General features: G+C 45.0%; 1 protein-coding gene across 1 annotated transcript in view; it reads right to left on the bottom strand.

The window, feature by feature from the left end:
- LOC117500643 (brain-enriched guanylate kinase-associated protein) overlaps nt 1-27816 on the bottom strand; it is a 108607-nt gene that overhangs the window by 60376 nt on the left and 20415 nt on the right. Inside the window, exons 2-3 of the mRNA XM_034159388.1 lie at nt 5556-5814; nt 830-993 (exon numbers count right to left, since the gene is read on the bottom strand). Of these exons, the coding sequence (XP_034015279.1) occupies nt 830-993; nt 5556-5627 (236 nt within the window). The 5' untranslated portion in view covers nt 5628-5814. The remainder of the gene's footprint in view (nt 1-829; nt 994-5555; nt 5815-27816) is intronic.

Below are 27816 nucleotides of genomic sequence, written 5' to 3'. Positions count from 1 at the left end.
ACTTGTGAGTGAGATTACTTCAACTCTACTTGCCTGATTGTCACCAAAATTGGTAGAAACATTACGCAAAGTGGCCCCAATAACCTTACTGACTTTGTGGACCAATCACAACTGACATCATCTCAACTCACTTTACACTTACACCAGTTACTCTGTATTACATAAACTTCAGAGAGCCTACATTTCCTTGACAAACACATGGTGACAGTGGCAAGAAACACAATTAACCCTCAAGTGATGAAGCTATTAAAGCGACTGATATGACCAAGTAGTTATTAATGACCCCATTGACTTTATATTGGAATATTTCTATATAAATGATTGTTTTAGGCTTCTTCATATTTATTTCACTCTCTAATATATTTGCCCATTGTCCTTTTCGTCCTCACTCTGGGCATCAAGAATCAGTCTCAATGCTTGTGCAGCTGTAAATCTTGCTATTCTTGGTCTGTTGGCCATGCTTCCTTGCAAAACAGTAAATATAATGATTAGAGTTGGCAAATTACAATATCATCTGAAGCTATAACGTTGAAAATCTCATAGATCTTCCCGGGGTCATAAGTGACCCCGCATAAGTTTGGATTATTTTTGCCACATGGATCGGCCGATCCTTACTAAATTCTATGAACAAATGCAGAACAAATAGATTAACAAATTCGTGGTAGGAACATTTTTTCCAATTAAAATTAGACAAATGGTGCACAAAAATATATGCCCGACCCAATCGGTCGCTTGAGCATTAACAGGAAGAAACCTCCAACAGAATCAGACCCTGTGGAGGGGCCATCTGCTGCTGCACACAAAACGTCAGGCTGCCACACACACTCACCTGCGGAGTTTCTCTGTAAATTTCTCCAGCTCCTCTTGAGCCCGCCGCAGTTCCGTCTCCAGGTACTGCCGAGTGGAGTCAAATTCTGTTTCCACCATTTCTAGTTTATGTGTGGTGTATTGCAGTCGCTTCCGCAGGTCGTCCTTGTGGTCATGGAAAGAACTGCACAGGCAGCAGCACAAAGACTTCAGACAATTTGTAACACTTACACTGGTGTTAAATTTGTAACAGTGAGCATAGAGGTTGAATGAAAGAAAGCACGGTAGATGTGAGAAGTGGAGCTGGAGAGTTTGGCCATGTGTCCATATTGTGTTTTTTTTAAATTGTGCATTCAATTTTTTTTTTAATTTCAATTCTGCAGTTTATTGTTGCCATAGAAATAAATCCCATGCACAGACTGGCTTCTTTTTTTTTTTTTAACTGAAAACGCTGAAGCTGCTGGGATGAAGCTTTTGTAGGAGATCACTCTGCACTTTCCCATCAGAAAAAAATCACTATATGGACACGGGGCCTTTGGCATGAGGATGGTTGAAGGCAGGGGGAAGACGGTGGAGGTGATGGGGAGAACGAGATGGACAAAGGAAGAACGTGTCATTCGCAGCAAAGTGGCTGAGCTGAGAAAGGAATTCCCATCGGTGTAGCGGTGAATACATTACAAAGCACTCATCTCGATTTTTCTGACAGACGTAGAAAAGGATTATTGACCAAGGACAGGTCCAAGGGTGAGTCATGGATGAAAAGGGGGAAATTATGGAATGAACCCAGGCTTTCTGTACGGGGTTCCTTTTAAGAGAGGGGGACGTGAAAGACACAAAGAGAACACAGGTGAGAAGAGAAGTGCATCAAATCGCGCCATCGGCAGCAATAAACCAGACACAGTGCAAAATTCTGTCTGTGCTTTTGCTGCAGTATTGAGCAGAGGAGGCAAAAACAATCTGACAGAAGTGAGTGAGAGAATGGACTCGGCCATATGAAAGACAAGAGATAGGAAGCCGGGGGCGGGGGACATTGTGCCACACACTGATGGAAGCTTGGCTACCAGAGGTTCAATGGTACCAAATGGCTTGCAGTATACGAGGTCTGTCCATAAAGTATAGGTCCTTTTTATTTTTTTCAAAAACTATATGGATTTCATTTATATGTTTTTACGTCAGACATGCTTGAACCCTCGTGCGCATGCGTGAGTTTTTCCACGCCTGTCGGTGACGTCATTCGCCTGTGAGCACTCCTTGTGGGAGGAGTCGTCCAGCCCCTCGTCGGAATTCCTTTGTCTGAGAAGTTGCTGAGAGACTGGCGCTTTGTTTGATCAAAATTTTTTCTAAACCTGTGAGACACATCGAAGTGGACACGGTTCGAAAAATTAAGCTGGTTTTCAGTGAAAATTTTAACGGCTGATGAGAGATTTTGAGGTGACACTGTCGCTTTAAGGACTTCCCAAGGTGCGAGACATCGCGCTGCACTCTCAGGCGCCGTCGTCAGCCTGTTTCAAGCTGAAAACCTCCACATTTCAGGCTTTATTGTTCCAGGACGTCGTGAGAGAACAGAGAAGTTTCAGAAGAAGTCGGTTTCAGCATTTTATCCGGATATTCCACTGTTAAAGGAGATTTTTTTAATGAAAGACGTGCGGACGGGTCCGCGCGTCGGCTCGCAGCCGCCGCGACGCTCCGCCACAGAAAAAACACCTCTGTTGGAAGCCTTAAGGACAAGTTGGAACATCTCCAGCTGTTAAACAATTTCTCATATACTCACTCCACTGAAAGCCATCAAAAGCCGCCTGGATTTTACAAATGGTTATCAACACGGAGGTGTTTTTCCTGTGCCGCCGCTCCGCGCCGGCTGCGTCCCGACGCGCGGACCCGTCCGCACGTCTTTCATTAAAAAAATCTCCTTTAACAGTGGAATATCCGGATAAAATGCTGAAACCGACTTCTTCTGAAACTTCTCTGTTCTCTCACGACGTCCTGGAACAATAGAGCCTGAAATGTGGAGGTTTTCAGCTTGAAACAGGCTGACGACGGCGCCTGAGAGTGCAGCGCGATGTCTCGCACCTTGGGAAGTCCTTAAAGCGACAGTGTCACCTCAAAATCTCTCATCAGCCGTTAAAATTTTCACTGAAAACCAGCTTAATTTTTCGAACCGTGTCCACTTCGATGTGTCTCACAGGTTTAGAAAAAATTTTGATCAAACAAAGTGCCAGTCTCTCAGCAACTTCTCAGACAAAGGAATTCCGACGAGGGGCTGGACGACTCCGCCCACAAGGAGTGCTCACAGGCGAATGACGTCACCGACAGGCGTGGAAAAACTCACGCATGCGCACGAGGGTTCATGCATGTCTGACGTAAAAACATATGAATGAAATCCATATAGTTTTTGAAAAAAATAAAAAGGACCTATACTTTACGGACAGCCCTCGTATAAGTGCACCTCCATGATCACCTCAGCCCAAAGCCTCAATTAGGAATATGACACTAAAGGAGGAGAAAAGTGTCACCAAACAAACAAACAAACTCTGAGTCAATGCACAGGCATGTCAACGGACTACTGCTTAAATTAAGCAGCTGACAGCTTTGATTTCTTATGTGATTAAAGAAAAAAGCTGAGGACATAAATACACTGAACAAAAATAGAAGCACAACAGTTTTGTTTTTGCTCCCATTTTTCATGAGCTGAACTCAAAGATTCTCTCAAATATTGTTCACATTTCAGAGTGGCCTTTTATTGTGGCCAGCCTAAGGCACAACTGTGCAATAATCATGCTGTCTAATCATCATTTATATTTGCCACACCTGTGAGCTGGGATGGATTATCTCAGCAAAGAAAAAGTGCTCACTAACACAGATTTAGACAGATTTGTGAACAATATGTGAGAGAAATAGGTCTTTTGTGTATATAGAAAATGTTTTAGCTCTTTGAGTTGACTCTCTGTGTAACTCACAGGTTACTTCCCCGCTCCTGCCCAGTACCCATTTCCAGCTGTGACTAAGAGAATGCAGATGAAGTGTCTTGTCCAAGAACACACACACAGGTAGTGTGACTGGGATCAAACCCAGGTCTGCATGTTAGGAGTCCATGTCCTTTTTCCCACTGGGCTGCCTGCTCTCCATTAAATATGTGAGATGTAGAAAATTGCTTTTTATCATTTGTAGCTAAGTCATGTTTAAACTTACAGCCACAGCTGTAGGAGTCCCCTAGATGAAATACATTTAATAATTTGAAGTGTCGATCAGGAAACTTCCCACTAGTCCTACGGTCCACTTGTCCTATTCCTAGTATTAACATGTTGAAGTTGTTTTTACATTTATGGTATGCTATATGTTGCACCAAAGTAGGTTAAGTAATGTTACAAAAGTGTGACAATGGGAAAAAAAAAAAAAACAATTATGGTGAATTACCATTATTTATTGATTTTTTAATTCAACAGATTTATAGACAACAGTATAATTAAACGTGATTAATGGTGTATGTCAACAGATTCCTATGTTTTATTTGTGTAAATTGAATAAAACTGGATCTGGTTTATTAGCTATTTTAAAGTATTACATTTATTTGTGAACTTTAAAATCAGTTAGGAGTTGTAATATACACCATCAAATAACATAGAGATTATGACCAGTGGATGCTACGACCACTGGACCCTAACACCAGTGGACCCTAGGACCACTGGACCCTAGGACTAGTGGACCCTAAGACCAGTGGATCCTAAGTCAAGCGGGCACTAGCATCAGTGGACCCCAAGACTAGTTGACCCTAAGACTAGTGGACCCTAGGACTAGTGGACCCTAAGACCAGTGTATCCTAAGTCTAACGGGCACTAGGATCAGTGGACCCCAAGACTAGTGGACCCTAAGACTAGTGGACTCTAAGACCACTGGACTCTAAGAATAGTGGACACTAAGACCAGTGGATCCTAAGACCAGTGGACTCTAAGACTAGTGGACACTAGGATCAGTGGACCCTAAGCCTAGTGGAGACTAAGACCAGTGGACTCTAAGACTTGTGGACACTAGGATCAGTTGACACTAGGACCAGTGGATCCTAGGACCAGTGGACTCTATGACTAGTGGACCCTAAGACCAGTGGACACTAGGAGCAGTGGACTCTAAGACCAGTCGACTCTAAGACTAGTGGACTCTAGGACCAGTGGACCCTCCCCATCGATCATGCTGCAGCTACCGTGTTCAGCCACTTCCACTTATCTCACAATACAAGCAAAGTCTTTATGTCTAACAGCTGCACGTGATGTAAAACATATGGAAGGAAGTCAAACCACTATTGATGGTACATGAGAAAATTGCTTTGGGGTCTTATCGCTAAGTAATGCCAGTTTAATTAGATCTCAGCAGACAATTATGTTTTTTTTCTTAAAGCTATACATATGTGTATATATATATATATATATATATATATATATATATATATATATATATATATATATATATATATATATGTGTGTGTGTGTGTGTGTGTGTATTCTGGCATCCAGACTGCTAGACTAAGACTGCTGTTGATGCTGCAGTGCAACATTAAGTTGAGTCTAATATACTGAATGTGATATTCTACTCGGGATGTCGGCAGACACATAAATGAAGATGAAAGATAGAAATGAGCGTTGCACACAATTCAATGATTTTAATGAATTTTCATGCTTGTGATTTCCAACAGTCAAAATGAAATCAAACGTATCCCCTCATTTAGTGTTTTAAAAACCATCCTCCGCACAAATTCGTCTCACCTTCGGATGTTTGCAACCATTTCTCTGGGTTTTGAGGGCAGTTTTGCCGATATATATCTTTTTCATATTTTTCTCTCTGCCTCCGTTCTCATCTGTGTGTGTGTGTGTGTGTGTGTGTGTGTGTGTAGCGGCAGCGGCTGCTGCTGGTTGGCAGAATGTTGAAGCCAAAGTTTGAACTCTAAGCACAAACCAACAGTCAAAGCTCTAAGTCTTGCCTGGGGAGGCAGATAGGAGTGGGCTATCTGCGATGACCCTGGCAAGAGAGCAGAGAAAAACAGCTTTGAATTCCCACTGATTTAAGCAGCACATTTTCCTGTGTTGACTGCAAAGGAAAAAAAGGAGGAAACAAAAAAATAGAGGCTGAGCTTCCGTGTGAATTCAGAAAATGAGTGGGTTTGGCACGACAGAAAGGAGCTCGGGGATCAATTCATTAAGTTTGATAAACAAACTGACGCGGTAACGCGACAATATGAATTATTGCAACAGGAATTGAAGCATCAGACTTGGTTTTGAATGAGAAGCCCTGAAGGACAATTTAAAGAGTTGTTCAACTTATAATTGAAAAACTTAACCAATTTAAACTTTAAACTTCCAACAACCTGTAAAACGTACTCGATGTTCAGTTTAGGGTATTTACACATTTTATACTTTCAAAATTATAAATGTGGTTTTTTTATTCTTATCATGGATCAACAGGAAGACTTGAAAACAGATATTTACAAAGTGAACTAAATTTGTTGTGTGGGCCGCTGAAGAGGAGGTACTGCTGGCCCACCACCACCAGAGGGCACCCTGCCTGGAGTGCGGGCTCCAGGCACCAGAGGGCGCTGCCGCCTCACAGGAGCAGCCGGGGTGACAGCTGACACTCATCACCTGTGACAGCTGTCACCACTCATCTGATCTGCATCGGTATATCAGCAAGACGTCATCTCCACCTCTTTGCCGAGATATCGTTCTACCTGAAAGGTAATATCCTCAGCCTGACTGCTTTATAGAAAGCCCTTTTTGTGATTTTTGTGAGTGATAACAGACTTTTTCTCCAACGAGAGGTGGAGGTAGCTTCCCTGCCGTGCAGATTGCTGGGTGCAGACGCACCCACGTTTAATTGTGTTTTTGTTCCTCGCCAGCAGTACCAGGTCCGACACGCAGAGGCAGTGGCCACCTGGGAGTTCAGGACTTGGCGGCTCCAGTATTCCCGGGGTCTGGTGGCGGAGGAAATCGTGTGGTTCCGGTTCTGCTTTGGACAGGCGTCTCCTATCTTCGAGCCTGCCCACACGACACCTTGTAATTTGACCTCTGATCTATTGTGTAATCTGTTGTGTTTGTTGTGCACGTTCGCAACAGTAAAGTGTTGTTATTTGACCTATTCCATTGTCCGTTCATTTGCGCCCCCTGTTGTGGGTCCGTGTACTTACATTTTCCCAACAGGATATCTCGGCCAACGTCATGGATCCCGAAGGGCGTCAACCGGCTGTTGAACGGCCAATGGAAGAACAGGGCGCACAGGCGCCCGCAGGAGGAATGATCGGTGAGTTGCAGCGGATCCTCACCGTTTTCACGGCTCGGTTGGATTTAATGACCGAGCAGAACGTCCTCCTTAACCGCAGGGTGGAGGCTCTCGCCGCGCAGGTGGAGGCGCGCCCTCAGGGCGCTGCTGCGGCTCTCCCTCCTGTCGACCCTGTGCGTAACAGTGACGTTCCACTGGTCGTTCAACGACCCCTCCCACCTTCCCCTGAAGTATACATAAGCCCTCCAGAGCCGTATGGAGGTTGTGTGGAGACGTGCGTGGACTTCCTTATGCAGTGTTCGCTCGTCTTCGCACAACGTCCTGTCATGTACGCGACTGATTCTAGCAAGATAGCTTATGTAATTAATCTGCTTCGCGGCAAGGCACGCGCTTGGGCTACAGCGCTTTGGGAGCAAAATTCACGGCTCCTTCTGACATATGATGGGTTTGTGAGGGAGTTCAGAACAGTGTTCGATCACCCAAATAGAGGAGAGACCGCTTCAGCCGTGCTGCTGTCAATGAGACAGGGGCGCCGGAGTGCAGCTGCTTATGCAGTCGACTTCCGCATCGCGGCTGCGAGGTCCGGCTGGAATAACACTGCCCTCCGTGCCACCTTCGTAAACGGACTGTCGTTGGTCCTGAAGGAGCTCCTGGTGGCTAAGGACGAACCGCGGGATTTAGACGGGCTTATTGATCTCGTTATACGATTAGACAATCGGTTAGAGGAACGCCGTCAGGAGCGAGGCGAAGGACGTGACCTGATACGCGCCGCCCCTCTCCCTTCCGGGTTCGAAAAGGGGCCGCCCTCCCCACGCTCCACAGCCGCAGCGCTTTGTGGGGCAACAGCTCCCCCTGGTGACGTTGTTAGGGAGACGCACAGGGCCAAAATGGGAAGGCTGATCCGTGGAGAGTGTTTTCTCTGCAGCTCAACAGAGCACACACAGCGAGACTGCCCCAAACGGCCAAAACGTCAACACTCGCCCTTAGAGACTGGGCTAAGGGGGGGTCAAGACATTCAAGTGAGACACACACAAATTGCCACACGACTCCCAGTCACAATCCTGAGCGGGGATTTAACCCTTCAAGCCCGAGCACTGGTGGACACGGGGTCAGAAGGGAATCTGCTAGACAGCAGATGGGCAAAGGAGGTAGGGCTCCCTCTGGTGGCGCTTCCTACGCCATTGCAGGTGCGGGCACTAGATGGCACCCTCCTCCCTTTACTCACACACAAGACACCACCAGTAACTCTGGTGGTGTCTGGAAACCACCGGGAGGAGATTGAGTTTTTCGTAACTCCTGCCACCTCCCGCGTGATTTTGGGCATCCCATGGATGTTAAAGCACAATCCCCGGATCGATTGGCCGTCTGGGGTGGTGGTTCAGTGGAGCGAAACCTGCCATCGGGTGTGTTTAGGATCCTCGGTTCCTCCCGATTCCCAGGCTAAGGAGGAGGTCAAAGTCCCGCCCAATTTGACGGCAGTGCCAGTTGAGTACCACGACCTTGCTGACGTCTTCAGCAAGGATCTGGCACTCACCCTTCCCCCGCACCGTCCGTACGATTGTGCCATTGATTTGGTTCCAGGCGCTGAGTTCCCGTCCAGCAGGCTGTACAACCTCTCACGACCTGAGCGCGAATCAATGGAGACCTACATCCGGGACTCATTAGCTGCCGGGCTGATCCGGAACTCCACCTCCCCGATGGGGGCAGGTTTCTTTTTTGTGGGCAAGAAAGATGGCGGACTTCGTCCATGTATTGATTACAGGGGGCTGAATGAGATTACGGTTCGCAACCGATACCCGTTGCCATTATTAGATTCCGTGTTCACCCCCCTGCATGGAGCCAAAATCTTTACTAAACTGGATCTTAGAAATGCGTATCACCTGGTTCGGATCCGGAAGGGAGACGAATGGAAGACGGCATTCAACACCCCATTAGGTCACTTTGAGTACCTGGTCATGCCGTTCGGCCTCACAAACGCCCCCGCGACGTTCCAAGCATTAGTTAATGATGTCTTGCGGGATTTCCTGCACCGATTCGTCTTCGTATATCTAGACGATATACTCATCTTTTCTCCGGATCCTGAGACTCATGTCCGGCATGTACGTCAGGTCCTGCAGCGGTTGTTGGAGAACCGGCTGTTTGTGAAGGGCGAGAAGTGTGAGTTCCACCGCACCTCTTTGTCCTTCCTGGGGTTTATCATCTCCCCCAACTCTGTCGCTCCTGATCCGGCCAAGGTTGCGGCGGTGAGAGACTGGCCCCAACCCACTAGCCGTAGGAAGCTGCAACAGTTCCTCGGCTTTGCTAATTTCTACAGGAGGTTCATTAAGGGCTACAGTCAGGTAGTTAGCCCCCTGACAGCCCTGACCTCACCAAAAGTTCCCTTCACCTGGTCGGATCATTGCGATGCCGCGTTCAAGGAGTTGAAACAGCGCTTCTCGTCTGCACCCGTTCTGGTGCAGCCCGATCCTAGTCGCCAGTTAGTGGTTGAAGTGGACGCCTCGGACTCAGGGATAGGAGCTGTGCTTTCCCAGAGCGGGAAGACCGATAAGGTCCTTCACCCGTGTGCCTATTTTTCCCGCAGGTTGACCCCGGCCGAACGGAACTATGACGTCGGCAATCGAGAACTCCTTGCGGTGAAAGAGGCTCTTGAAGAGTGGAGACATCTGTTGGAGGGAACGTCCGTGCCATTCACGGTTTTCACTGACCACCGGAACCTGGAGTATATCAGGACCGCCAAGCGGCTGATTCCCAGGCAAGCCCGCTGGTCACTGTTCTTCAGCCGTTTTGACTTCCGGATCACCTACCGTCCCGGGACCAAGAACCAGAGATCGGATGCCTTGTCCCGGGTACATGAAGATGAAGTCAAAACGGAGTTGTCGGATCCACCGGAACCCATCATCCCGGAGTCCACTATCGTGGCCACCCTCACCTGGGACGTAGAGAGAACCGTCCGGGAGGCCCTGGCACGAAGCCCGGACCCCGGAACTGGGCCGAAGAACAGACTTTACGTCCCACCAGAAGCTAGGGCTGCAGTCCTGGACTTCTGTCACCGGCCTCTCCCCTTTCGAGGTATGTCTGGGGTACCAACCGCCTTTGTTTCCAGTGGTTGAGGGAGAGGTCGGTGTGCCCTCGGTCCAGGCCCACCTACGGAAGTGCCGTCGGGTGTGGCGTGCCGCCCGTTCTGCCTTGCTGAGGGCCCGGATGAGGTCAAAGGCCCATGCAGACCGTCGTCGGACCCCGGCCCCTGCGTATCGGCCAGGGCAGGAGGTGTGGTTGTCGACAAAGGACATCCCCCTCAAAGTGGACTCCCCCAAGTTACAGGACCGTTACATCGGTCCCTTCAAAATCCAGAAGGTCATCAGTCCAGCCGCAGTGAGGCCGGCAGCTGAAGCCTCACTGCGGATCCATCCTGTATTTCACGTGTCCCGAATCAAACCACATCACACCTCACCCCTCTGTACTCCGGGTCCGGCACCGCCTCCTGCCCGGATCATCGATGGCGAGCCGGCTTGGACTGTGCGCCGGCTTTTGGATGTCCGTAGGATGGGCCTGGGCTTCCAGTATTTGGTGGACTGGGAGGGGTACGGACCTGAAGAACGCTCCTGGGTGAAGAGGAGCTTCATTCTGGACCCGGCCCTCCTGGCCGATTTCTACCGCCGCCACCCGGACAAGCCTGGTCGGCGCCAGGAGGCGCCCGTTGAGGGGGGGGTCCTGTTGTGTGGGCCGCTGAAGAGGAGGTACTGCTGGCCCACCACCACCAGAGGGCACCCTGCCTGGAGTGCGGGCTCCAGGCACCAGAGGGCGCTGCCGCCTCACAGGAGCAGCCGGGGTGACAGCTGACACTCATCACCTGTGACAGCTGTCACCACTCATCTGATCTGCATCGGTATATCAGCAAGACGTCATTTCCACCTCTTTGCCGAGATATCGTTCTACCTGAAAGGTAATATCCTCAGCCTGACTGCTTGATAGAAAGCCCTTTTTGTGATTTTTGTGAGTGATAACAGACTTTTTCTCCAACGAGAGGTGGAGGTAGCTTCCCTGCCGTGCAGATTGCTGGGTGCAGACGCACCCACGTTTAATTGTGTTTTTGTTCCTCGCCAGCAGTACCAGGTCCGACACGCAGAGGCAGTGGCCACCTGGGAGTTCGGGACTTGGCGGCTCCAGTATTCCCGGGGTCTGGTGGCGGAGGAAATCGTGTGGTTCCGGTTCTGCTTTGGACAGGCGTCTCCTATCTTCGAGCCTGCCCACACGACACCTTGTAATTTGACCTCTGATCTATTGTGTAATCTGTTGTGTTTGTTGTGCACGTTCGCAACAGTAAAGTGTTGTTATTTGACCTATTCCATTGTCCGTTCATTTGCGCCCCCTGTTGTGGGTCCGTGTACTTACACTTTCCCAACATAAATTCACGTGAAATTATCAGACATATATTTAGTGACTGCAAATGTATTAATCACTTTTGATATCTGTATATTAAGAAACAACTGTGTGTGTGTGTGTGTGTGTGTGTGTGTGTGTGTGTGTGTGTCCCTCTCCAAACGGCAACTCTGAATTGAGCCAAATGTGGCACACATATACAGTTGTATGCAAAAGTTTGGGCACCCCTGTTAATTTTCATAATTTTCCTTTATAATTCATTGGTTGTCTGGATCAGAAATTTCAGTTAAATATATCATTATAGCAGACAAACATACTGATATTCGGAAATTGAAATGAAGTTTCTAGAATTTACAGAAAGTGTGCAATAATTATTTAAACAAAACTGGGCAGGTGCATAAATTTGGGCACCCTTGTCATTTTATTGATTTGAATACATTTAGCACTAATTATTGGAACACAAAATTGGTTTGGAAAGCTCATTGACCCTTGACCTCCTTACACAGGTGAATCTAATCATGAGAAAAGGTATTTAAGGTGGCCATTTGCAAATGTTTCTCCTCTTTGCATCTCTTCTAATGAGTGGCAACATGGAAGCCTCTAAACAACTCTCAAATCACCTGAAAACAAAGACTGTTCAACATCATGGTTTAGGGGAAGGATACAAAAAGATATCTCAGAGATTTCAGCTGTCATTTTCCACTGTGATGAACATAGTGACGAAATGGCAAACCACAGACACAGCACTAGTTAAGGTCCAAAGCGGCAGGCCAAGAAAAATCTCAGATAAGCTGAAGTGAAGGATGGTGAGAACAGTCATAGTCAACCCACAGACCTGCTCCAAAGACCTACAACATGATCTTGCTGCAGATAGTGTCTCTGTGCAGTGTTCAACTATACAGAACACTTTGCACAAAGAGATGCTATATGATGCTGTAATGCAGAGGAAGCCTATTCTGCGTACACACCACAAACAGAGTCGCTTGAGGTATGCTAAAGCACATTTGAACAAGCCAACTTCATTTTGGAATAAGGTGCTGTGGACTGATGAAACTAAAACTGAGTTATTTCGACATAACAAGGGGTGGTATGCATGGCTGAAAAAGAACACAGCAGTCCAAGAAAAACACTTGCTACCAAGGTTGGGTAGGATTACTTTGAAATGTAATCCAAAAGTAATCAGATTACAAGTAATCCAAATGTATGTACATCCATACATGTAATCCACATGTATTCTTTCAAAGTAATCCTACCCAACCCTGCTTGCTACATACAGTAATATTTGGAGGTGCTTCCATCATGCTGTGGGGCTGTGTGGCCAGTGCAGGTACTGGAAATCTTGTTAAAGTTGAAGGCTCTCATTGGAAGCTATACGAAGCGTTTAGAGGCTGTTATTTCTGCCAGATTTATGCACCTGCCTACTTTTGTTTAAAGAATTATTGCACACTTTCTATGTTGTTGTTGTCCATTCAGCTGCTCCCGATTTGTTTCAGGGTCGCCACAGCGGATACAGCCAGATCCGCATTGGCATTTGGCACAAGTTTTACGCCAGATGCCCTTCCTGACGCAACTCCAGTGTAACCTGGAGAAACACACACAGCCGCTGGTGTTCCAAAGAGGTCTCCCATCCAAGTACTAACCAGGCCCCGCACTGCTTAGCTTCTGAGATCTGACAGGATCAGGCTTACACAGAGCAGATCGGCTGCTATTGCACACTTTCTGTAAATCCTATAAACTTCATTTCACTTCTCAAGTATCACTGTGTTTGTATGCTATATGATACATTTAACTGAAATTGCTGATCTGAACAACCAATGATTTAGAAAGGAACATCATGTAAGTCATCAGGGGTGGCCAGACTTTTACATACAACTGTATTTGATATATGGGGAACAACACAGGCTATTGAGCACTTTAGTAGTAGTAGTTGTAGTAGTAGTTAAGGGGAGAGACACTTTAGTGCAGCAGAATTGAGCCAAACCTGGCACATATATACTTTGAAAAAAATGAGTTGTTTGTCCCAGCATCAGATGTGGATATGTTTCCAAAGGATAAAATGTTCAACACACGCTTTCTCTTTGCACTAATTTACTATATTATTACCATAAAATTCAAATAATTGACACACAGAATTAGTAGTTTTGTACTGGCCACCGTCTGATAACTTATGCAGTACTGGCGCACAGTTGAAAGCTTGAGTTTGTGCTGAGAAAAAGGGTGAGAACTCACAGTATACTCACTGACCAAGATGCAACTACACTGATAACCAAACCTGCAGCACCTACAGGAATAGTGACTTACTGACCAGCTGATCACAGAGATCATACTTATATAAATCAGTGTTATGATGCATGCTTTTGTATTGCGTTTCATTTTCCTGCTTTTTTTTTTTTGTTTGTTTTGTTCAGCAGCAGTGGGACTTGAACTCATGTCTCCTGCACCATAAGAACTTAATTGCCTGCCACAAGAAAAACATGACATCACTTCCAGTTGTCCATCTTTTTTTTTTTTTAAATGCAACTATACTTCATCATGCTTGTTCACACTATACAAGCAACACTGATTTATAATGGGATGTGACAGTTTACTCATAGAAATGCTGGTGTTTTTAAAAAAGGGGAAATACAGTCAAAGGCAGTTCTGCGATGATGTTTGAAGGAGCTGTAGCCTCCCAAAATTTGAGAAACCTAATGAAAAAAAGACATTTTCTATTCAAAATCCTTCATTCCCAGAGGCTATAAGTAATCACACAACCATAATGTAAGGACTATTGTTGAAGCAAATCATTATTTTAACATCACATTTTCTGTAGAAAATTCAGGAGATGGATACATAAACATCTCCAAGTCAATGAATATGTCTTTGATTTATTTCAATCATTATGAGCTGCAAACAATTTCATACTGTACGGTGAGTCTGTGTTAAGTAGGCAGTTCTTAAAAACTGAGGTAATATGCAAGAAGGACACAGGTGAGGGAAGCTACCAAGACATCCAAATAGCTCTGAAGGAGTTATAGGTGTTTGTGGATGTTATTCGAGAAATTGTGTGTCGTGCAAATGTTTTGACCAGTTACAGATTCATGGCAGAGCAGGAAGAGAAGGATTCTTTTCAAGAAAAGTCAAGTCTACTGTGTGCCATTTAGAAAACAAGCTGGAATTCTTCTTTTGAGGAAAATCCTTCTTGGAATTATTTAGGCATCCTTCCCCTGATGTCTAAAGAAAATGTTTTGTGAAAGTGTTGATTCTTATTAACAATAATTCTCGTATCTAGTTAGTTTTGCTGTATATGGCCTCTAAAAGGGGAGGAATGGTTTTTAAAAATGACCATAATTCCAAAACCATTAATGTAATATTTTTGTTTATCCCGTTGAATTGAAACTGAAGTGAGTGTTTCATGTGAACACCACTGTGGTTGTGTGTTGGTTGTAAAATGACAAAGATCACGCCATTGTCCCAATGCTTATGGACTTGACTGTGTGAATTAATGATGTTCATGATAACAGGGTAGAGCTGCGCGGTATTGGCAGTTGACGGTAGAAATGATATAAATTTGGCCTATGGTAGAGATTTGGGCTCCACCGACCAATCGCAATAAGGTTTCCAATACAACGTGGAGTTTTTTCAATCCAGGAAAACTCTGTGAAACGTCTGTGAAGCACTGCTCCTTTCCTGCAGCAGACAGAGTGCAGGGAGGAGGGGAGGAGGAGTGTTCTGAGCTGAGGCGAGTGCCTCACTGAGGCGAGGAGTGTTTCAAGCAGTCTTCCGCACTTCGCAGTCAGCAAAACAGGCAAACATTGAGGAGTTCTGTTGCGGACATGTTCACTGAACACCGCAAAGCCAAGACAGCAATGTGCAATATTTGCAAAGCCACTGTCTATTTCAGCGGATGCTCTGTCACAACCTGAATCAAACATTTGAGAAAGCGCCACATTAAATAACAAAATTATTTTTTTAACCAGGTGCAGAAAATCAGCCAGGGAATGACGATTTACCCAGACTGACTTCAAATATGAGTAAATTAAGCACCGTTATTTTTTTATTTTTGCTGGTTCCTTCTTGCACTTTGAAAATGAGGAAATGCTTCCGTCTTGAAAATGGTTCATGTATTCGGAGCGGGTGTGCCATCTGGTTTTCAAGAGATGAAAGTTCACCAATCATCAAATCTAGGCTTGCATCTTAGATGTACCTACTGGCAAATTGTAGCTGTAGTTTTGAGGTCTCCATATTTTTTAATAAATTTAGCTTTGCTAAGGGACAATATAACCCATTCAGAAACACTTTCATTATAATTTTTACACTTATATCGCGATATATACCTTTACTGTGAAGGGATTCAATTTATACAGTAATATGAATTTTAGGTCATATCGCCCAGTCCCATAAGAGGCACATAAAATTTACTTTAAAATACATGTTTGGGCATTCACGACAAATCCTGTAACCCCACCACTAAAGAATGACAGCTCCACTGCGCCCACCAAGAAAAAAAAAAAAAAAAAATTCTGGCACCACCACTGGGTACAGCAAGAGAAGTTGAATTTTCCTCTACAAATATCCTCTTCTAATCATCACTGACTGTAACTGGAACACAAACACTTGTGTTCATATATTTGACTTTTGAGAACCACTTTGCTTCTAACAGCCACGTAAGCATGAACGCATTAATATAGACGGTTGGTGCCAACAGCTTTACTTTTATCAGTCGCTGCAGAGTGGCTGGGTAGCCATTCAACAACAAACTGAAATGAATGTTTTGTCGCTTGCCGCCATTCCTAATGGCACCACTACTTATTATTTTTAATCTCCCCTCAGCACTAGCCCAGGAAACAATGGGACTTTCTGGGAACACTGTTCATATGGTTGCTGTAGAGGTTTTCTTATCTTCAAGCCACAGAGGGAGCGAGTGAGTGAAGGAAGACAGGAATAGTTGCTGATTTTGGAAGGAAAGCGCGGATGTTTGGAGGCCATCGACGTGCACGTGGGCACTTCCCAGCAGTGCACAAGCTGTACTGTACCTTCACTGTATCGCAATACCTCCCCAAGTGAGATAAAGAGCTGATCTTAATGCCTCAGGTGTAGTTTGGCAAGTAAACATTATCCACATGAAAGAACCAATCTCAGTCCCCAAAGAACCTCACGATGGGCTCACAGCTGTTTTTAAGCTGCTGGAGAAACTCAGCGCAGGAAAAGATATGCAAAGCAAAAATACTTTCTTCAACCAGTCTTGGTCAGAGTTATTGGCACCCCTATATTTTGAAGTACAGCACATAGCTCAGTGGGTAAGGGGCTTGGCTGTTAATACAGTGGTTGTGATTTCCAGTAACGCTACCTGTCTCATTGGACAAGACACTTAATGAGCATTGTCTCAGTCCTCCCACCTGGAAATGAGTATTGTCTTTGGCTTGGGATCTAATCTGCATCCGACTGGAGTCCTGTCCAGGTTATGGAATCCAAAGATAAGCACAAATGGGCCTCAGGGCCCATACAGGGGGTTTCAGAAATAAATGAAAAGGACCCTTTTTTAAAAAAATCATCATAAAGTTATGTGATCGCACCATGGGAGTTCAGGTTTTTTAAGTTTTAAATGTTGTTATTGTGGTTCATGTTAGTTTAACAGTGTTGTTAGTGTTATTGTTTTATTGTGTTTTTTAGCTCAATTGGTTTAGTCAGTTTAGATAAGTCTCATGTTACTATTGCCATGAGTGACTTAAGTTTTAATGTTGAGTGAAATGTTTATTGGTTTTAATGTCTTCAGTCACTGTCTTTGGTTGTCAAATTAAAACCACCTGCTTACAGCAGGCATGTGTACTGCTACCTACTTTCTGGACTCATGCCATTCCAGCAGGGGGTGGTAAGTCTTCTTTATATTAAAAGCATGAGTGATTTTTAAGGTCAATGTAAGTAAGTAAGTCCCTTCAGCTGCTCCCTTGATTGCACTAGGGGTCACCACAGCAAATCCGAAGTGGATCTGCATGTTGAATTGGCCCAAGTTTTAAGCCGGATGCCCTTCCTGATGCAACTCCACATGTGGAAAAATGTGGCAGGGGCAGTGGTGGGCACACTTCCGATAATCCGATAACTGATAATTATCGAAGATAATGTTTTCAGTATCGGATTATCTTTTTAGATAACTTTAAAAACCATTATCAGACCAATTATCTTCCGATTAATTTTTGTCCGATAACTTTTAAACCGATAAACAAAATAAACAAAGCTGAACAGCGACAAGCATTTTTAAAATTAGTTCAGCACCCACCTGTTAAAAGTTTTGTAACAGATGCATAGTTATAACCTTTGCAAAGCGAACAGCTTGTATAAAAAGCATCTCAATCCTCTGTAAACAAAGAAAAACTACCCCAAAAGGAAAAAGAAAAAAAAAAACATTTCCTTTAACACCATACCGATATGCTGGCAATATGACCTAAGTCATCCAGAGGCATACATTTTTAACTTATGGTTCAAATTTTAACTAAACTAATTTTGGACAAGTTATTTAAAATTACTGTCATGTCTGAAGTTTCATAAAGTAAAAATATCAGATATATGTTTTAGTTTTAAAGTAATGTGCTAATTTTTAAGGTTTTGTGAGCACATGCTCTGCCCCGCAGTGCATTTTGGGTAGGATGATGTAATCTCAGTACGTCACGACAGGACAAATGCATTTCAGACACTCTGTTCAGACTCCACGGACAACAGCATTAAACTCTAGTGCCTAAAACTCTCTTGAATATATTCTCTGCGTGTATAGACGTTGATTTTTTTAATTGCGTTTGTTAAATTCCACGCATTTTAAATGTGAGCAGACAGGGATTATCTAGAATTTGTTTTGAAAGCCTCTACTGCCATCTAGCATCTACTGGCCAGTAGTGTTCATGGCAGTGTCTGGGGACCAGTAGATGGCAGTGTTCTATTTATTTTGACCCCTGTTATGTCAGATGATTGTCAAATAAACTTTTTTGCTTTGCAAATGGCTTTTTTTTTTTTTTTACAAATGAAGTTTAAAAACAAAACAACTACAAAATAATAATAATAATAATAATAATAATAATAATAATAACAACATTATTACAAGACAGCTCTGCAGTGTTTGCACAGGCACAGTGTGAATGGTTGGATGCTGCTTGTAGCTTTCAGCAGCAGGATAACCTCATGACGGCCGACCACAATAATATATCAAATAGGTTTGATTCTCATTCGACCATACGATCGGCGATCAGGAGGTGGTCGTCAGATGTTGACCGCAGCTTGATACTCCATGAACACTACACGATGCAGGACGCACGATTAACCTGAAACTTGGTCCAAAAAATTCCTGCATGAAAAATCATCTCGCACACTGTAAAGCACAATTTACAACATCAAATGAATGTTGTAAAGAGAGAATGTGGATAGAATGTGCGCAAACATGCGCACATTCTCTCCACATGCAAAAAATTTTGCGATGACACTTCCAGGGCTCCGTAAAAATGCCTGTTTTTACAAATAAAAAAATGGAATATTTTACAAAAGCACATTTAAACACCAACACACGACAGACGTCACATTAACGTGTTGGTTTACATAATGAATGACTAAACCAATCAGTGTTTAGCAGAGGCACGTTTACCCAGAATCCTTTGCGATCTGTCTCTTTGTTACAAAATGTCAGAATTAGTGCATTATTCAACATTAAAAGATATATGTTATATTTTAACTTTGTACAAATGACAGAATTGACATTAATGGAGTTATTCTATCAGTATTAATGTTATTTATAAATCAACACCATAACTCAATATGACTTTATTTTTCAAGTCCTCCGCATGTCCGGAGCTTTGTCATTGATAGAGAGCTGGCTTTACGGCTGCTCTCAGGATGACTCTGTGTTGGGAGGGCTGTAATAAACAAGAGCTTCCAGCAGATGCCCAATATTGAAAGAAAAAAGTGTGGTCTCATTGTTTAGGTCTTGGGGTGCCTCTGTGCTCGGAGTGCTGCAGTGAACAAGAGCTTCCAGCAGGGGCATACTGTTGAAAGAAAAAAGTGTGGTTTTATTGTTTGGGTCTGTTGTTATTTTTAATATTATTAGAAGCTATTAAATTTGTTTTACTAGTAGTTGTAAATGTGCTAGAGATAATATTGGAATTTATCTGTTATCGGTTATCTGTAACTTCCGATACATTTTTGGGTGGTTTATTGTTTTATCTTTATTGAAGATAACTTTTCAGTTATCTGATTATCTGTTATTGAAGTTAATTTTTTGGTTATCTGTGCCCACCACTGGGCAGGGGTGGGATTTGAAACGGGAACCTGCCGCACCGAAACCAGGTACACTAACCAGTTGGCCACCACCCCTTTTAAGTTCAATGTAAGTGCATAATATAGTTGTAAATGCTTTAAAAATACATGGATGACACAAGAAAGTGAAAACACTTAATTTCATTGTGGTCCATTTAAAAATTTAATGATAAAATAGAAGAGGAAATAAAATAATAATAGTGTATATGATAACAAGAACCCTCAACAATTTATAAATACATTAAGACATTAAATTAACATTAAAAATGTACATAATTAACAGGAAATAAAAGGGTTGAGTTCTTCTTCTAAAAACTGTTGAGGTCTAAGGTTCTAAAAACATTCTAGACGCCACATACTCATACGCCATTCCAACTCATTATACAAGCTTTGCTTAATTTATTATTTATTATTATTTCAAATGAAACCACTGGTTTGTTTTTAGGGAATGTATACGTGAAGATTTCCACATCAATGAATATGATTTCACTAACTGTAATCATTAGAAAATACAAACAGTGTGGTACTTTGTGGTAAATCTGCCTGAAGTAGGCAGTGACTGTTCAAGAAACTAGTGAGGGAAGCCACCAAGACTTCCATGACAACTCTAAAGGAGTTATAGGCGTGTGTTGCTGTGCAACATTTGTCTGTTGTATTGCCAGCTCTATGGTGGAGTGCCACAGAGAAGGATTTTCTTCCAAAGAAGGCTTGAAATTTCACCTACAATTTGCCAGAAGGCACATGGGAGACCCACACCTAAAACTAAAGATAAAAAGTAAGTTCCTGTTTTAAAATGCAGCTGTGGAAATCCCAAAGTAGAAAGTTAGAAAGTGGAACTGCCATATGATTGTTGGACTTCTTTTCAAGATATCAGCACAAAAAAAGAAGCTTTGGATTTATGGTTGACAGATTTTCTCTGTAGATTTAATGCTGACTAGTCAAAATGTATTTATCAGATAGCTTTAGTTATCATTCTGACAAAATTAAATTCGGTTGCTACAGCGAATTTGGCACTCAGTTATATTATATTATAACCACTGAAACATTTATGTCATTTGTCAGTTGTTTTTTCCATTAAACAATAATGCAAACATACAAGTCACATCTTGAGCAACAACTGTCTAGTGCAGTTATTCCAAAAGTGTGGGTCGCAGTCCCTTGGTGGGCCATTAAAGAACTGCTGGTAAGCTGTGGGAGGTCATTAATAATAAATAAATCAAAACATTTCTGATCTGCAATTTTTTTAAAGAAAATTTAAAATTACCCAGATTATTTGACTATTTTAAAATTGGGGATTTAAGTTACATGTTATTGATTTTGTGTGTGAGTGTGATCATTGTTTTACTAGTTGCAGCACAATCAGGCTAAATTAATTTCTACAACAGATGCCTTAAATGTAATTACGGATGATAAAGTAAAAGGTTTATGATGCAAAAATGGCTTACAATAAAGATTTACTAAAGGTTACTGTTAGCCTCCATCCACCTTAATTTGACCGCAGGGAGCCTTTACGGCTCAGGTTGGGTGATTTTCAAGAAATACACCACGGCAGGTGAGCAGGGTCGAGCTGTTGCCTGCCAAATATGCTATTCACTGACCAAATGAGGGCATTAAACTTTAATGGTCACGTTGAAATCCCTCCTGTTGTGTTCTATTAAGTGAACAGGTCACAGGCGCATAAGCACCTTATCAACTGTCAACAGCAAACCTTCACAATGCTGCAGTATAACTCCAAACAGAAAGGATTTAAAGAACCAAAATGCTGAAAGTAGCTACACATGAACTGAGCCGTAGCAATAATTAGCAACTTTAGTTTAAAAATCACCCCCCCTACCACCACCACCCGCCCTGCCCGCATGATCTACCGCGGTGGTCGGCATGTTACTTGAGAGCCATGTGTTGTTTTTATTCTCTGATGCAAGGCTCCAGAAATACAAGAGTCTCTTGTGGATGCACCACTACCAGCGGGCAAAAAAACAGCTCTGTGGATTCAGCCACCAGAGCAATGATGATGAATAGTCAACACAATTTGCTGCCTCAAGACAAGAACTGCAAGTGTGGGGCAATCTTTGCGTTCTTCACGTCTCCTTTCATTTCTATTTACATATCAAAAGAGCCACGAGGATGAACCCGTTGGCCTTGAAGCTCATCAAACTTATAATGTACTCATAACTTAATGTTTGAGTATAATCCTATAAATATAAGGTGATGCTAAAATACCCTCGGCCGTATGAGCATTGTGTTCTTTATAATTTGCAGTTGCTTAATTAATTATTAAGATCCTATTGTCTTACATGTTCAAATGAAATCATCATTTGCTCATGTTGTGCAAATCAAGGAATATTTCGAGATCACCCTCTGTGCATTTATAGGTATTAATGAGACAAATTTTACTCCATAGGAAGTTAGCTTTGAGTTAGCGGAAGTTAGTGTGTACGCTAACGTCTGCAAAATGTCTTGTAAATGATTCCAGAGGTGTTGCCAAGTTCCAAAAAGACAGTGTTTAGTTTTAGAAGTGTTTATTTCTCATTTGCTTTTACATAATATATGACACAGAGTTTTGCAGCTAGCTACCAGCCTGTTATGTCACCATGCTAATGTGCATGAAATGTCTTGTAAATAAGTTCAGAGGTGTTATTGCGTTCCTAAAATAGCGTTTTCAGTTTTAGAAGTGCTTATTTCTCACTACTTTAATATAATACAACCCCTGGCAAAAATTATGGAATCACCGGCCTCGGAGGATGTTCATTCAGTTGTTTAATTTTCTGGAAAAAAAGCAGATCACAGACATGACACAAAACTAAAGTAATTTCAAATGGCAACTTTCTGGCTTTAAGAAACACTATAAGAAATCAGGAAAAAAAATTGTGGCAGTCAGTAACAGTTACTTTTTTAGACCAATCAGAGGGAAAAAAATATGGAATCACTCAATTCTGAGGAATAAATTATGGAATCACCCTGTAAATTTTCATCCCCAAAACTAACACCTGCATCAAATCAGATCTGCTCGTTAGTCTGCATCTAAAAAGGAGTGATCACACCTTGGAGAGCTGTTGCACCAAGTGGACTGACATGAATCATGGCTCCAACACGAGAGATGTCAATTGAAACAAAGGAGAGGATGATCAAACTCTTAAAAGAGGGTAAATCATCACGCATTGTTGCAAAAGATGTTGATTGTTCACAGTCAGCTGTGTCTAAACTCTGGACCAAATACAAACAACATGGGAAGGTTGTTAAAGGCAAACATACTGGTAGACCAAGGAAGACATCAAAGCGTCAAGACAGAAAACTTAAAGCAATATGTCTCAAAAATCGAAAATGCACAACAAAACAAATGAGGAACGAATGGGAGGAAACTGGAGTCAACGTCTGTGACCGAACTGTAAGAAACCACCTAAAGGAAATGGGATTTACATACAGAAAAGCTAAACGAAAGCCATCATTAACACCTAAACAGAAAAAAACAAGGTTACAATGGGCTAAGGAAAAGCAATTGTGGACTGTGGATGACTGGATGAAAGTCATATTCAGTGATGAATCTCGAATCTGCATTGGGCAAGGTGATGATGCTGGAACTTTTGTTTGGTGCCGTTCCAGTGAGATTTATAAAGATGACTGCCTGAAGAGAACATGTAAATTTCCACAGTCATTGATGATATGGGGCTGCATGTCAGGTAAAGGCACTGGGGAGATGGCTGTCATTACATCATCAATAAATGCACAAGTTTATGTTGATATTTTGGACACTTTTCTTATCCCATCAATTGAAAGGATGTTTGGGGATGATGAAATCATTTTTCAAGATGATAATGCATCTTGCCATAGAGCAAAAACTGTGAAAACATTCCTTGCAAAAAGACACAGGGTCAATGTCATGGCCTGCAAATAGTCCGGATCTTAATCCAATTGAAAATCTTTGGTGGAAGTTGAAGAAAATGGTCCAGGACAAGGCTCCAACCTGCAAAGCTGATCTGGCAACAGCAATCAGAGAAAGTTGGAGCCAGATTGATGAAGAGTACTGTTTGTCACTCATTAAGTCCATGCCTCAGAGACTGCAAGCTGTTATAAAAGCCAGAGGTGGTGCAACAAAATACTAGTGATGTGTTGGAGCGTTCTTTTGTTTTCATGATCCCATATTTTTTTCCCTCTGCTTGGTCTAAAAAAGTAACTGTTACTGACTGCCACAATTTTTTTTTCCTGATTTCTTATAGTGTTTCTTAAAGCCAGAAAGTTGCCATTTGTGTTGTGAAAGTGTAAGTACACGGACCCACAACAGGGGGCGCAAATGAACGGACAATGGAATAGGTCAAATAACACACTTTACTGTTGTGAATATGCACAACAAGTACAACAGATTACAATAATAGACAAAGTCGAATTCACACAGGTGTCGTGTGGGCAGGCTCGAAGATAGGAGACGCCTCTCCAAAGTAGAACCGGAACCACACGGTTTCCTCCGCCACCAGACCCCGGGAATACTGGAGCCGCCAAGTCCCGAACTCCCAGGTGGCCACTGCCTCCGCGTGTCAGACCTGGTACTGCTGGCGAGGAACAAAGGACAATTAAAGGAGGGCGCGTTCGCACCCAGGAATCCGAACGGCAGGTAAGTTACCTCCACCTCTCGTTGGAAAATACTCAGAGCAAAACACAAAAGTCACAAAGATCACTGTTAAACAGTCAGCTGAGCACGTTACCTTCTCAGTAGAAACGATATCTCGGTGATGAGGTGGAGATGCCGTCCTGCTGATATACCCCTGCAGATCCGATGATTGATGACAGCTGTCGCAGGTGATGGGTGACAGCTGTCACTCTGGCTGCTCCTGCAAGGCGGCAGCGCCCTCTAGTGCCTCAAAAGGGGAGAGGCCGGTGGCTGACGACACTTGGCTGTTGTGGGCATACTCGATCCAGGCCAGATGGGTACTCCAGGCTGCCGGGTGCGCGGCTGTCACACAACGCAGGGTCTGCTCCATCTCTTGGTTGGCCCGTTCTGCTTGCCCGTTGGTTTGGGGATGATACCCAGATGAGAGACTGACCGTGGCCCCCAGTTCCCGGCAGAAGCTCCTCCAGACGTGCGAGGAGAACTGGGGACCGCGATCGGAGACGATGTCTGTTGGGATCCCATGCAGCCGGACGACGTGGTGGACCAGGAAGTCCGCTGTCTCCTGGGCCGTTGGGAGCTTCGGGAGGGCCACGAAGTGGGCCGCCTTGGAGAATCGGTCCACTATCGTGAGGATGACGGTGTTGCCCTGGGACGGCGGGAGGCCCGTGACAAAATCCAGGCCGATGTGAGACCAGGGGCGATGAGGCACGGGCAGCGGCTGTAGCAATCCCGATACCTTGCGATGGTCGGCCTTGCCCCTGGCGCAGGTGGTACAGGCCTGGATATAATCCCGGACGTCGGCCTCCAGGGACGCCCACCAGAAGCGCTGCCGGACAACTGCCATGGTTCTTCGCACCCCTGGATGACAGGAGAGCTTAGAGCCGTGACAGAAGTCCAGGACTGCAGCCCTAGCTTCTGGTGGGACGTAAAGTCTATTCTTCGGCCCGGTTCCGGGGTCCGGGCTTCGTGCCAGGGCCTCCCGGACGGTTCTCTCTACGTCCCAGGTGAGGGTGGCCACGATAGTGGACTCTGGGATGATGGGTTCCGGTGGATCCGACAACTCCGTTTTGACTTCGTCTTCATGTACCCGGGACAAGGCATCCGATCTCTGGTTTTTGGTCCCGGGACGGTAGGTGATCCGGAAGTCAAAACGTCCGAAGAACCGTGACCAGCGGGCTTGCCTGGGGTTCAGCCGCTTGGCGGTCCTGATATATTCCAGGTTCCGGTGGTCAGTGAAAACCGTGAATGGCACGGACGTTCCCTCCAACAGATGTCTCCACTCTTCAAGGGCCTCTTTCACCGCAAGGAGCTCTTGATTGCCGACGTCATAGTTCCGTTCGGCCGGGGTCAACCTGCGGGAAAAATAGGCACACGGGTGAAGGACCTTATCGGTCTTCCCGCTCTGGGAAAGCACAGCTCCTATCCCTGAGTCCGAGGCGTCCACTTCAACCACTAACTGGCGACTAGGATCGGGCTGCACCAGAACGGGTGCAGACGAGAAGCGCCGTTTCAACTCCTTGAACGCGGCATCGCAACGATCCGACCAGGTGAAGGGGACTTTTGGTGAGGTCAGGGCTGTCAGGGGGCTAACTACCTGACTGTAGCCCTTAATGAACCTCCTGTAGAAATTTGCAAAGCCGAGGAACTGTTGCAGCTTCCTACGGCTAGTGGGTTGGGGCCAGTCTCTCACCGCCGCAACCTTGGCCGGATCAGGAGCGACGGAGTTGGGGGAGATGATAAACCCCAGGAAGGACAAAGATGTGCGGTGAAACTCACACTTCTCGCCCTTCACAAACAGCCGGTTCTCCAACAACCGCTGCAGGACCTGACGTACATGCCGGACATGAGTCTCAGGATCCGGAGAAAAGATGAGTATATCGTCTAGATATACAAAGACGAATCGGTGCAGGAAATCCCGCAAGACATCATTAACTAATGCTTGGAACATCGCGGGGGCGTTTGTGAGGCTGAACGGCATGACCAGGTACTCAAAGTGACCTAATGGGGTGTTGAATGCCGTCTTCCATTCGTCTCCCTTCCGGATCCGAACCAGGTGATACGCATTTCTAAGATCCAGCTTAGTAAAGATTTTGGCTCCATGCAGGGGGGTGAACACGGAATCTAATAATGGCAACGGGTATCGGTTGCGAACCGTAATCTCATTCAGCCCCCTGTAATCAATACATGGACGAAGTCCGCCATCTTTCTTGCCCACAAAAAAGAAACCTGCCCCCATCGGGGAGGTGGAGTTCCGGATCAGCCCGGCAGCTAATGAGTCCCGGATGTAGGTCTCCATTGATTCGCGCTCAGGTAGTGAGAGGTTGTACAGCCTGCTGGACGGGAACTCAGCGCCTGGAACCAAATCAATGGCACAATCGTACGGACGGTGCGGGGGAAGGGTGAGTGCCAGATCCTTGCTGAAGACGTCAGCAAGATCGTGGTACTCAACCGGCACTGCCGTCAGATTGGGAGGGACTTTGACCTCCTCCTTAGCCTGGGAACCGGGAGGAACCGAGGATCCTAAACACACCCGATGGCAAGTTTCGCTCCACTGAACCACCACCCCAGACGGCCAATCGATCCGGGGATTGTGCTTTAACATCCATGGGATGCCCAAAATCACGCGGGAGGTAGAAGGAGTTACAAAAAACTCAATCTCCTCCCGGTGGTTTCCAGACACCACCAGAGTTACTGGTGGTGTCTTGTGTGTGAGTAAAGGGAGGAGGGTGCCATCTAGTGCCCGCACCTGCACTGGCGTAGGAAGCGCCACCAGAGGGAGCCCTACCTCCTTTGCCCATCTGCTGTCTAGCAGATTCCCTTCTGACCCCGTGTCCACCAGTGCTCGGGCTTGAAGGGTTAAATCCCCGCTCAGGATTGTGACTGGGAGTCGTGTGGCAATTTGTGTGTGTCTCACTTGAATGTCTTGACCCCCCCTTAGCCCAGTCTCTAAGGGCGAGTGTTGACGTTTTGGCCGTTTGGGGCAGTCTCTCTGTGTGTGCTCTGTTGAGCTGCAGAGAAAACACTCTCCACGGATCAGCCTCCCCATTTTGGCCCTGTGCGTCTCCCTAACAACATCAACAGGGGGAGCTGTTGCCCCACAAAGCGCTGCGGCTGTGGAGCGTGGGGAGGGCGGCCCCTTTTCGAACCCGGAAGGGAGAGGGGCGGCGCGTATCTGGTCACGTCCTTCGCCTCGCTCCCAACGGCGTTCCTCTAACCGATTGTCTAATCGTATAACGAGATCGATAAGCCCGTCTAAATCCCGCGGTTCGTCCTTAGCCACCAGGAGCTCCTTCAGGACCAACGACAGTCCGTTTACGAAGGCGGCGCGGAGGGCAGTGTTATTCTAGCCGGACCTCGCAGCCGCGATGCGGAAGTCGACTGCATAAGCAGCTGCGCTCCGGCGCCCCTGTCTCATTGACAGCAGCACGGCTGAAGCGGTCTCTCCTCTATTTGGGTGATCAAACACTGTTCTGAACTCCCTCACAAACCCA

This window comes from Thalassophryne amazonica, chromosome 19 (assembly GCF_902500255.1).
Source record: "Thalassophryne amazonica chromosome 19, fThaAma1.1, whole genome shotgun sequence".
NCBI classification, from domain to species: domain Eukaryota; kingdom Metazoa; phylum Chordata; class Actinopteri; order Batrachoidiformes; family Batrachoididae; genus Thalassophryne; species Thalassophryne amazonica.
Note: the sequence above shows the minus strand (reverse complement) of the source record. Positions and strands in the feature narration are given on the sequence as shown.